This window comes from Hemicordylus capensis, chromosome 3 (assembly GCF_027244095.1).
Source record: "Hemicordylus capensis ecotype Gifberg chromosome 3, rHemCap1.1.pri, whole genome shotgun sequence".
Classification (NCBI taxonomy): domain Eukaryota; kingdom Metazoa; phylum Chordata; class Lepidosauria; order Squamata; family Cordylidae; genus Hemicordylus; species Hemicordylus capensis.
In genome coordinates, this window is record NC_069659.1 from 235,776,454 (window position 1) to 235,788,305 (window position 11,852).

Here is an 11,852-nt window from a genome sequence, read left to right on the forward strand (position 1 = left end):
ATCCAGGATGAAATTTAGAATCTCCTCCAGCTAGACTGAATGGAGGATTGTCTATTACAAAGAACGTCTTATTGGAACATTTGAATAGAAGGATTATAGAGAGTACAGTATATACGAGGATGAAGTAGAGTTTGAGGTCTAAAGTGTTTCTCTTTCTATGCTTATTTAATTATTATTTTGGTAGATAATTACATTAATCATTATTCTGGTACATTATTAAATAATTAAGCAATAAGAGTAAAGAAAGTTTTTAGCATTTTTATTATTGAATAATCTTTACTTGTAAAAACCATTAACAACAAAAAGTAGCATATTTGTTTCCAAATCTATCCCCATTCCCCTAAGAATTGCAGCCCGGGAGCTAAAGAGCATGGTTTGCAGAATGCTCAGACCCAGACATTAAGAGAATATTAACTGGCTTGCAATTTTCATTTTAAATGCTTTTGCCCAAATAGGCTCTGAAAGTCTACTGCTTCTAAACCATTTCATCGGGACCCATGGTTGCTGCTTCTAACTTATCATATAAGGATGCACGAAATGCATTCACAACTCTACACTGCGTCTGTATTCTGGTTAGGCCCCTAACCCACAGAAGCTGACTGCGACGCAATTCCCTCTCACCATAGTCAATCTCTTTTTCTTCTTCAGCTACTTCTTCTTCAAAAATTTCATCTTCTGCTTCAACAATGTCTTCACCAGCTTCCTTCAGAAAGCATAAACACTTGTTTGGAATACTCACAATCAGCTGTCCCCATAATAGTGACCCTATGCCGAGGAGGATTGACCACAGCCATTGCTCCAGTGTTAGAGGTGCACAACTAAAGGGTTTCCCTCCAACTTGAACAATGAGGATCTGTACAATCAATGTTCCCACAAGGATACAACAAAAGATGCTATTTGTGAATATTCCTTCGAAAACATTCCTTTCCCCGTAAACCTTCCGTGCATTGATTTCATTAAAAATCTGCATCATTACAAAAGCATTAAATACAATTGTGTAATGCTGAGTCGGTGGGCCCTCTGGCGCTGCAGTCCGTCCATTTTCTATATCAAATAATGTTTCACCTGCAAAAAGAAGCGTGAAGACAACGGCAAGCTGATAAATGGATTGGAATAAAATATTTTTCATCATTATCTGAGATATAAGAGGTTTATTTCTACCGTAAGGTTTCCGTTTCAACAGAGCTTCTGTTGGTTTTTCTGTTGCTAGTGCAAGAGAAGCAAATGTATCCATGATGAGATTGACCCACAGCATCTGAACAGCTTTCAGAGGGGAATTCTGTGTGATGCATGCTCCCGTAAAGGCAACAATCACTGCTACAATATTGACAGTGAGCTGAAACTGAAGGAATTTGGAAATGCTGTCATATACATTCCTGCCCCACATCACCGCTTTTACAATGCTTGAGAAGTTGTCATCCGTTAGAATGATATCCGAAGCTTCCTTAGCGACATCTGTTCCAGCGATACCCATTGCAAAGCCAACATCTGCTCTTTTTAATGCAGGCGCATCATTCGTACCATCACCAGTTACTGCTACCACTTGCCTTTGTTTGGTGACGTTGCTGTTAATGATCCCGTCTACTAAGTTGTACTTGTCAGAAGGCGAGGACCTTGCAAGCACACGAAGTGTAGGCCAAACCTTGTCAAAAAGCTCTTGTTCTATCTCCCCTTCTGAAGTGCGTATTCGTCTATTAAACTCTTTCCCTTCCAAGCACAAAAAGTTATCCCCGGGTTGAAGGATGCCACATTTTACAGCTATCGCACGAGCTGTATTAATGTTATCCCCAGTGACCATACGCACAACAATGCCGGCATTCTGACATTTTCTTATTGCTTCGGGAACTTCGGGTCTCACTGGATCTTCAATACCAACAATTGAGATACATGTCAGGTCTTTGATGATGTCATCCTCCTCGTCCCAATCTGGTTCCTCTTCATCGGCTGGGAAATCTCTGAAAGCTAGACAAATGGTCCGGAGTCCCTCGGAGGCCATGGGGTCAATCACATTCTTGATCATGAGGGCATAGTCTTCTTCTTCAAAAGGTACAGATTCCCCATCCTCATTCAGTATGAAACAGCACTTCTGAAGGACTATTTCAGATGCACCTTTGGTGAACATTTGATAACTACCATCATCATTTTTCAAAACTGTGCTCATGGATTTCCTTTCAGAATTGAAGGTGTATACTTTATACAGCTGCTCTTCTGGTATCATCCCCCTTATAGCTTCGTAATCCTGTTTTAATTCTAGAAGAAAGCCCAGCAAAGCACATTCCGTTTTATTGCCCAATTGGCGGGGCAGGCCCCCTCTTCTTTCAGGACTCACTATTTTGGAAGTATATGCACAGTTAGTAGCAATACCTTTTCGCAGACAATCCAAAGTAGTGGGATGAATTGAGTTAGGTTCAGCAATAACTCTGTGATGCATGTTACCAATGAAGGCTTGGACTACTGTCATTCTGTTCATGGTTAAGGTTCCTGTTTTATCTGAGCAAATTGTTGTTGCATTGCCCATAGTTTCACAGGCATCCAAATGTCTCACTAGGTTATTATCTCTCATCATTTGCTTCACTGAGTATGCAAGTGAGATGGTGACTGCAAGTGGAAGGCCCTCTGGCACTGCTACAACCAAAATGGTAACACCAATGATCAGGTCCTTCAAGATCCTTCGTAGGTACAGTGGTGTGCATTCCTTCGTCCAAACAAGCTTCTTCATCACAAAATTTATAAAGAAAAAACGGGCTAGAAGGACAATAACAGTGAGTATAGACATGGCCAGTCCTCCTTTGCCAATCTGAACCGCTAATCTGGTCAGTTTTGCTTGCAGAACTGATTTTTCCTTTTTGTGTGAAGGGGCTTTTTTGGGTTTTTCTTCTTCATTTGTTTTGATCTCTACATCTTCATCCCCCCTTTCTATATCTACAGTGTCTAGATTTTTTGCTGCCTCGGAAGAGTCCTTTGTCTTTTTAGCCTTGTTGTCTTTGTCTTTTGTTTTTTCACTTGTCTCCCCAACTCCAAGTAAACTGAGGATAATTCCTGCCTGTGAATTTATACCGACAGCTGTAATCACCATTTTCCCAGAGCCTTCCATGACATGGGTACCTGAAAGCAACATGGGGTCTGCTGTCAAAGTCTTCTTGACATGATCTGATTCGCCTGTGAGGGAACTCTCATCAACTTTCAGATCATGTCCTTGGAGAAGCAAACCATCAGCTGGAATAAGGTCACCATATTTGATCTGTGCAACGTCCCCAACCACCAAGTCAGCTATTGGCACCTGGATTACTTCCCCTTGCCGAATGACAGTGAACTTCTGTTCGCTCTCAATGCGACGCTGCAGCCCTTGAAATTGTTTCTCTTTACTCCAGTCATTGAAAGCTGTTACCAGCACGACACAAAGAACTGACAGGAGTATTGCACAGCCCTCTATCCAACCCATCTCCTCCTCTTCATCTTCTTCCTCCATGTCCGTGGCGTGGCATGCTGCAGCACTTCCTCCTGGTGGGTGATAAAATGAAAGCCCCAGTGATATGAGGGCCGCTATTATTAAAAAGCATAATGTGGGATCCTGCAGTGCGTCCCATACCAGCTCCAAGAATGTCTGGGGTTTCTTAGGGGGTATATAGTTTTTTCCAAATACAGTTCTCCTTGTATCCAGTTCTGATGGGATACCATATATCCCATCCGTGGGAGAAGTTTTCAACCGTTTACAGAGTTGATTGATGTCACCGTAGTTTTCCTGTATTTTCTTGACTGCATCTGTTTTTCGTAACTCCATCAAGTTTCTTAGCTCCGAGAGAGTGATAGTCAAGTCTTTTGCCACGATGCTTACTGGAGTCACCATTGTGCTGATGTCCTGTAATTTGCAATGACAATCCAGAACCATATAATTGGAATAAAATCTGAAGTTTACAAAGACTCTTGCATATATTTACTACTGTAAAGCTTTGGCACTGAAGGGTTTGGTGGCAATGGGGGTGGGTGCAAAAATTAACCCTTTCCCCAGTACTATCTTAAAAGTGGGGAAATGGCACACCCCTGCTAACTGGGCAAAAAGGCACCTTTTACCGTGGTGATTCTCTTTATTTAGCAGGGGGAGAGTAACTGGCCCTATCCACCCCCAGCACAGTACTTTCAGTGACTGTTGCTGGTGTGTGTATTATGTTTATGTTTAGAATGTGAGCCCTTTGGGGTCAGGGAGCCATCTTATTTGTTAGTTACTTCTCTTTGTAAACTGCTCTGAGCCATTTTTGGAAGGGCGGTATAGAAATCGAATTATTATTATTATTATTATTATTATTATTATTATTATTATTATTATTAGAGGAAAAGCAGAACGTCCAAAGCAAAGTGTGGGTATGTGCAGCCTCATTTGGAAAGCATAATAGGTGAGATTGTCTTAATTCAGACTAACTTTAAAAGGAGAAATTAATAGATCACCAGCATCTATTGGCTACTTTAGCTAAAGGGGTTGCACATTTTGAGACAGTATCCCTCCCACTACCTGATGCTGGGAACATACAATGAGAAGAGCATTACTATAATCCTGCAATCCTGCTCTAAAAATTTAATTTACAAGTGCTCCTCATATATTGAAAGTGAAAAATGACACACGGGCTCATGGAGCGGGGCACACTCTACCTGCATCGGTACAGCCATTTTTACAACAGCGCAGTTTCTGTTTCATTCATACAAAAGATCTACTTCAATCTAAAAGATTTCCATTTCTAGAAGGTAAATAGTTTAGCAGTTCAGAAGTTATACATTGGATTCAGGGGACTGGTACCCAGTGCACTGCCGCTACTGGCTATTAATGCCAACATGCACTGGCAGCTTCTCAGAAGGAATTTTGGGCACCACCTCCTCACCGGTATTAGTTTACTAAGTTGATTTCTAATGCCACCGCATTACACACACACACACACACACACACACACACACACACACACACAGAGTGGTTTCTGGAGATCAACCTCCGGTCCCTTAAACAGTCAGTTGCTTGATCTAGTTAGGCAGGAGAACTATCTAAGCTGACTGTATTCATACATAAAATTGCTGGGAAGAAAGACCAGCTTGAAACAACAAGACCTACTGGAAATACTCTTGTTGAATATGCATTTGGCTTGGAGGCTATAGATGAAGCAGTGAGAAGAGGTGAAGCAAACCTGGCTGGGATAAAGGAGAGGGCTCCCTGAAAAAAGCAACCTGCAAGTTTGGGAGACTTTTAGTCAGTCCATAGTTGATCCACAAATGCACATCCCTTTGGTTCTACATGTCTATCGTGACCTGACCCAGCAGCATCCTTCAAATGCCATTGTCTGAACCATTGTACAATTCTACTCCACAGTTTTGCCACAATCTTATTCTAGTTCCAAATTACCAACTCACCCCCAGTCCAGCAGTCCCACCATTACTCTGGTCTAGCTCCAAGGTTGAAAAATGCCTGTACTCCCATATCTCAGGCTCTCTCCTTTCTGCACCTTGCTCAGTAACTGACCAAAGTGGCAGTTACAGCAGAGGGTGATGGAATCAGAATGCTACCAGCTGCCAATGAAACCATGGCTTGTGCTCCCATGATCCTTGGCCCTTCTAAGTGTGTATGACACACCCCGTTGTGAGTAGATGTAATGTGCCAACATGCTCACATGCAAAACCCGACTGCTTTTTACCTTTCAGAGCAGGAGTGCAGCAACTGAAACCCTGAAACCATTGTGCTCCTCCCACAGCAGGAACGTGGTTGCATCCAGTTTATACTGCTATAATGTACTCTACATGGCGCTGCTTCTGAAGAATGGTTAGACACAACTAGTTCAGAACGCAACTGCCAAACTACGAACTAGAGTGTATAATAAGAAACACAGAAATACAATGTTACATCAATTTCACTGGCTCCCAAGTTACAGTTCTGGTTCTGGTATTTACAGCCCTACAGGATCTATGACCATGATATATCAAAGACTGCCTTCTCCCATATGAAAATTCCCATTCACTGGTGGCCCTGCTGTGTCTCCCCTACATATGAAGTGTGGTGGACGCCTATGGGAAGCAAGGCCTTTTTTGTGTGGAGCTGCCTAGACTGTGGAACTCCATTCCAAGTGGAGTTCCTTTGCCTTCTTTTTATTCAGGTTATTGGGCTTTTGGCACCCTGTGCAAAGTATGACTGCAGCGGCTCTATTAATGGAACTGATCCGGGGTGATTGGGAATACCCCAAATGTGTTTGGGCTTTGTGTGGGAAATTTGTGTGGGAAACCTCATCTGGAGAGGTTCGTCTGCAGATGCCACCGGTTCGTCTGGTGGCTACTCAGGGATGGTCCTTCTCCATTGCATCCCCCAGGCTTTGGAACACACTTCCTGCTGAAATAAGAGCCTCCCCATCTCTTACAACTTTTAAAAGGGCAGTCAAGACACATTTGTTCACCCAGGCTTTTAATTAGATACTGTTTTAATTGTGTTTTAATAGTTTTAACTTGTCAATTTTAATTGTTGAAATGTTTTAATTTTCCATCTGTTGTTTTTATTCTCTTGTAAACCGCACAGAGAACTTGTGTTTTAGGCGGTATAAAATAAATGAATGAATGAATGAATGAAATTCCTGCCCCAGAGGACTCTTTTCCTCCATCCACTCAATGGATCCCTGCAAAGCCAGTGCTGATTTCCTGGATGCAGAAGGGAGCGGGAATGAGTGTAGGTCTCCCTAGGAAAAGACATTTGCTGATTTTAACCCTGATGGAATCCCACTAGGAAGCCAAAATAGGGACGGCCCTTCTTTTTCTTCCTGGCCCTTCAAAAGAGAAGGGGTGGGGAAAGAGAGTGCGAAGGACATGTTCTCAAGAAGCCTCTCCTTCTCCCCTCCACAAGAAGAATCACCAAATGCTCTCAAAGGGGCAGAGAAGAGCGGCATTCAAGTAGGTTGCTGCAAAAGGACAGCCAAGCGCCTTGTGAGGTATCCTAAACTGACTGGCCAGCACATTGACTTGAATCCTACATTTCCTAGACTGAAGCACACGTGCAGTTGATGCAGGAACGGAAGATGCTTCCAAGGTGTCACAAGGCTCTTTGATGCTTGTTTGTTTTTTAAAGGCTTGCTCTGTTTTCACCTCACTTTTGCAAGGAACAAGGAGGCACACACACTCCCCACCTTTAAATAAGTACAGGAAGGGGTTGAAGGGAAATGTGGGCAGGACTTTTCCTTGAAGGAAAAGCTGCCTCCCTCCTTCCATCTTCCTCCCTTTCCCCTTCCCCCCTTCCCTTCTCTCTTTCTCTGTCTCTCCCTCCCTTTCTTCCATTGTCTTTTCCCCCTTTTTCTCCTCCCCCCCTCGCTCTCTCCTCTTTATTTTCCCTCCCACCTTTCTTTCACCTGTCCATACACCCCTCTCCTCCCTCCCTCGGGAAGTTGCCCGAGATAATTTAGAAGGTCTCCAAAAGACATCGTTGCTTTCATCAGCTTCGAAACAACCTCTGTATGGGGCCCCATGATAAGGCACTAGGGGCAGGCTCTGGCTGGAACAACATAGCTGCACCACTGGCCAGGCCCAACCACGCCCCATACTCAGCCAATGCCCCGCCCCCCCCCCCCCCCCCCCACATGCTGGGAGGTTGAGTTGCCGCTCTCCAGAACGTGATCGAGCTCCTTAGCGGCGCGCTGCATGCAGGAGCGGAGCGGTGGCAGACATGAAGTGTGGCAGAGGGGGAGCGACGCGCCCCCAGCTCCGCGCCCTCCGAAGGACGGCCCTGGCCCGGCTGCCACAGACCTGCTCGGCAACTGGGGATGGCTAATGACTAATGGGGCAGCGAGGAAGCACGTTGTCTCTTTAAGAATCCCGAGTTGTCTCTCCTGCTACTGCCCCCACCGTTTAGAAGACAGGCTAAGGACAGAGCCACCGCAGAGCAGCGCAGCCCCTCGAATGCCCCCAGACTCCTCGGAGAACTGCCCTTGGGCTGCTTTGGAAATAGGAAGAGCGGGGAAGGGGACAAAGAGAGAGCTCTTTGGTTTGCAGAGCGAATGTCCTGTTTATTTTCGCAGCCCTGCTTTGCTGAAGTTCGAGGGGTAACGACATTGACAGCGGCTCATAGGAGACACTGCCGAAATCCAGGGCTTTTTTCCAGAAGCGTAACTAGGGAAAATAGCGTCTTGGGCAAGCACTGAAATTGCGCCCCTGTCCAAACAGGAATGATGGGACTTGTAGTCAACAATATCTGGAAATCCCTGTTAAAAGGAACACTGTACCATCTAGACATGGTTGTTGATCAAAACCTGAAAACATGAGCCATCTCTGTGAAAGACTTAGAACAACAGTCAGGAGTTATGCAAGGATTCCAAGTGTCATTTTCTCTGTCTCATCTCATTCTTTTTTTAAAAAAACATGACTTTGTCCTAGAGGATCACCTGCCCAAATAGCCACTAGCAAAATAGGGGAAGAAGAAGGTGGTGGTGGTGCGGGGTGGGGGTCTATAAACCAGTGAATGATTCCTGCCAGCCTTTGTCTTATGATGACTGTTGGCTCATGATGGGGTATATGTGCATTCACCACACCAGTGCTTACTTTGACACCAAGAGGGAGGAGGATACATTAGTTTGCCACACTAGACAGAGGCATTTGCAACAGGAGCAAACAGCCAAGTTCTGCCAGGGCCAAAATCAGCCCCTGCCAGACTAAGAAATCATTGTAATTTGCCCCTTCCTGTCACTAGCAGTGTGCTGTTCTTTTATTATTGATGCTAACTCTCAAATATCCCAGTCATGGATGGAAAATTCAGGGTCAATTTACAAGAGACACATTTTCTACATAGAAGTTTCATCTGTGCAGGTGTTACCCATGTGTAGTGACCGCCAGGGGCATAGCAAGGTTGGAATGGGCCAAGATGAGATTTTAAAATGGGCCCCCAGCCCCTCAAAGTCCAGGCCCTCCACACATCCCAGGCCCCCAAGGATTTAAGTCTGATATTTCAAAATAAGTATGCTGCCTGGAAATACATTTCACTGAATACACACATGAACAATTCACAATATATAGTGATATACATTGAGGACTATATATCTGTGCTACTTTTAATGCCTAGAACACACTAGCAATGCTAATTATTAAAATAGCCCCCTCGCTGCATATTAGCAAGGGAGACTTTCAACCATGCAGGGTGAGCCTGTTTGTTTTCTCAGAATTCTGAACAAATTCAGTAAAGTTTGATTCCAGGAGGTTTTTCACACGGGGCTTTTAAAGCCCTTTAACACACATCTCCTCTGGAATGGAGGTGCTACATTCACATGTTGGCCAGATGTACCCTGAAGTCCCTGCGAGTTATTGGGGAGCAGTTCACACGCAAGAAAAATAAAATAAAATAAAAGCACAACACATGCTTCACAGTTCTCACTCAGACCTTCTGGGTTGCAAAACAACTTGAACATAATGAATGAATGAATATTTGTTCCAGAAGTTTTTGTAATTTTCTGACATAAAACAAGCCACTTATAGACCTTTTTAGATAATGGGTCCAGGAGGCGCAAGGCAGACATGAGGCAGAGTGACAGCCAAATTAGACATGACACAGGATTTCCATGCCTGGACCTTCCCACAACCTTCTGTTTCCCAAAATGCAGCCATGGGGGCCTTTCTTTGGATTGAAGCCATGATATAGGGAGGTTCATCTGGGGCGGCAGCAGTGCAGCGCGGGGTCTGGGGTGGTAGCAGGTGGTGCGGGGTCTGGGGTGGCAGCATCAGCCAGTGCGGGGTCTGCGGTGGCAGCAGGGGAGTGCAGGGTCTGGGGTTGGAGGAGCACAGTGCGGGGTTTGGGGCGGCGGCAGCGCAGTGCGGGGTCTGGGGTGGCAGCAGCAGCCAGTGCTGGGTCTGCAGTGGCAGCAAGGGAGCGCGGGGCGTGGGGTTGGAGGAGCGCAGCACGGGGTCTGGGGTGGAAGGAGTGCAGCACAGGGTCTGAAGTTGGAGCATTCTTCTGATCTCTGGAGGAAACAAACTAAAACTGCCACAGGGTAACGACATAGCAGTTTAAGGTGTCCTCTGACAACAGTTGTGATTCTATCAGTGTGCCTGGGTCTGTAGGTATGGTGTGTTGTGTAGGTATGGTGTGTTGTGGATGGTGAGCTGCGGTGGATTTATGCCAGGTGTACTGTTTGGTGTTGAGGCCAAATAGTTCAATCTTGGTCTCATCTGACCATAAGACCTTTTTCCATTTGGCATCAGAATCTTCAAGGTGCCTTCTGGCAAAGCTCAAACGAGCTTTAATGTGGCCTTTCTTGAGAAGTGGCTTTCTCCTTGTGACCCTCCCGAACAAGCCACATTTTTCCACAACACACCATACCTACAGTGAAGCATGGAGGTGGCAGCATCCTGTTGTGGGGGGGGTTTCTCTGCCTCAGGGACTGGGGCTCTCGTTAGGGTAGAAGGAAAAATGGATGGGGCAAAATACCGTCAGATTCTGGAAGAAAACCTGCTACCCTCTGCCAGACAGTTGAGGATGGGCAGAAGATTCACCTTTCAACATGACAACGATCCGAAGCACACAGCAAAATTGACCACAGAGTGGCTGAAGGAGAAAAAAGTGAATGTCCTCATGTGGCCCAGTCAGAGCCCAGACCTAAACCCCATAGAAAATCTGTGGGGAGATTTGAAGATAGCAGTCCACCAACACCTACCAGCCAATCTGACCGAACTTGAACAGTTCTGTATGGAGGACTGGGCAAATATTGCTCCGTCTAGATGTGCAAGGTTGATAGAGAAATATCCCAACAGACTCAAGGCTGTTATTAAAGCAAAAGGTGGTTCAACAAAATATTGACATTGGGGGGGTGATCCTTTTTCAAACTCAGTAATTCTTGTTTTTTATTTCTGACACTTTTTCTGGACTGTAATTGTGATGTTTTTCAGTTGGATGTTATAGGTTGCATTGGATAAGTACAGCTGGTGAAGGGAATTTTCTTTGTGTTTTCATTTCAGGATGTAAGGGAACCAGAATTTAAGGTCTATCAAAGGGGGTGATTCTTTTCAATACCCACTGTAAGTGTCCCACAGGACCACTGGCTGACTTGGCCCTGCCAGGGACACAGCAGTGCTGGACTGGGAAGCAGCTGTGATAGTAGCACTGCTAGGGACTAACTGCACACTAGTAGGTCCTCCAGCACCTTCCTCCTCGTTGCACTCCAGCCTCCTATCCTCAGCTTGCCTACCCTCTGCAGCCAGGAGGTCCCTCCACCTGGGCAGCTGAGCAGGGAAGACCACTTGGCCCGTCATCCTTAGAAAACATAGACAGGACAAAACATGCTCGGCCAGCTTATCCAAGGTGTCCTGAACCGATCTACCACTCCAGTCCTCAGCCTTCGGAGCCGAGCAGTGAGCCTGCCTCCTTTGTGAGGGATAATGTTACTGGAAGTGAGGGGCCGGCAGCCTGCCGGCAGCCACCAGTATGGAGGAGTTGTCTATATGGCACTTTAAAGGGTAAAGAAAAAGGGGTACTCTTCCCTCCTCACCCCCTCCACCTTCCCTGCAGCCAGCCACCTTTGCCTCTCGGCGGCAAAGAGGTTAATCCGCCCCTGAGGACAGTCTCATTTGAGTGGTTGGTTGAAATAAAGAAAAGCCAGACCCATTTCACTCATTTAATAATACAGTATGCTTTCAATTGTCTTTCAGAAACGCATGCATATTGACATTTTGGTGATATGCAAATCTATTGAACTTTAACCAACCAATCAATGAAAAAGTAATTAATCAACTAACATTCTTTACTTGACTGGCAGGTCAGGGAATTATTATGCACATTTTGTTCTAGGGAATCATTTGGATTGGCTGCTTTAAACTTCAAAATATCCCAGGCCAGGTCTAATCCATCTTCTGCCACTTCA

The 11,852-nt window shown here is 45.2% G+C and overlaps 1 protein-coding gene across 2 annotated transcripts; it reads right to left on the reverse strand.

The window, feature by feature from the left end:
* Positions 1–243: 243 nt before the first annotated feature.
* LOC128352389 (plasma membrane calcium-transporting ATPase 1-like) lies at positions 244–5,492 on the reverse strand. Of its 2 annotated transcripts, XM_053312955.1 has the most exons (3): positions 5,392–5,492; positions 1,162–3,859; positions 244–1,065 (listed from the first exon to the last, which is right to left on the reverse strand). In XM_053312955.1, the coding sequence occupies exons 2-3, from the start codon at positions 3,845–3,847 to the stop codon at positions 476–478; spliced, it is 3,276 nt and encodes a 1,091-aa protein (XP_053168930.1). In that variant the 5' UTR covers positions 3,848–3,859; positions 5,392–5,492; the 3' UTR covers positions 244–475. The 2 variants fall into 2 exon arrangements, with proteins under 2 accessions (XP_053168930.1, XP_053168929.1); XM_053312954.1 differs by having other exon boundaries at positions 244–3,859.
* Positions 5,493–11,852: the final 6,360 nt, after the last annotated feature.

What these genes read in the sequence shown, in the direction of transcription:
- LOC128352389 (XM_053312954.1), bottom strand. Translation starts at nt 3,847, where the DNA reads ATGGTGACTCCAGTAAGCATCGTGGCAAAAGACTTGACTATCACTCTC.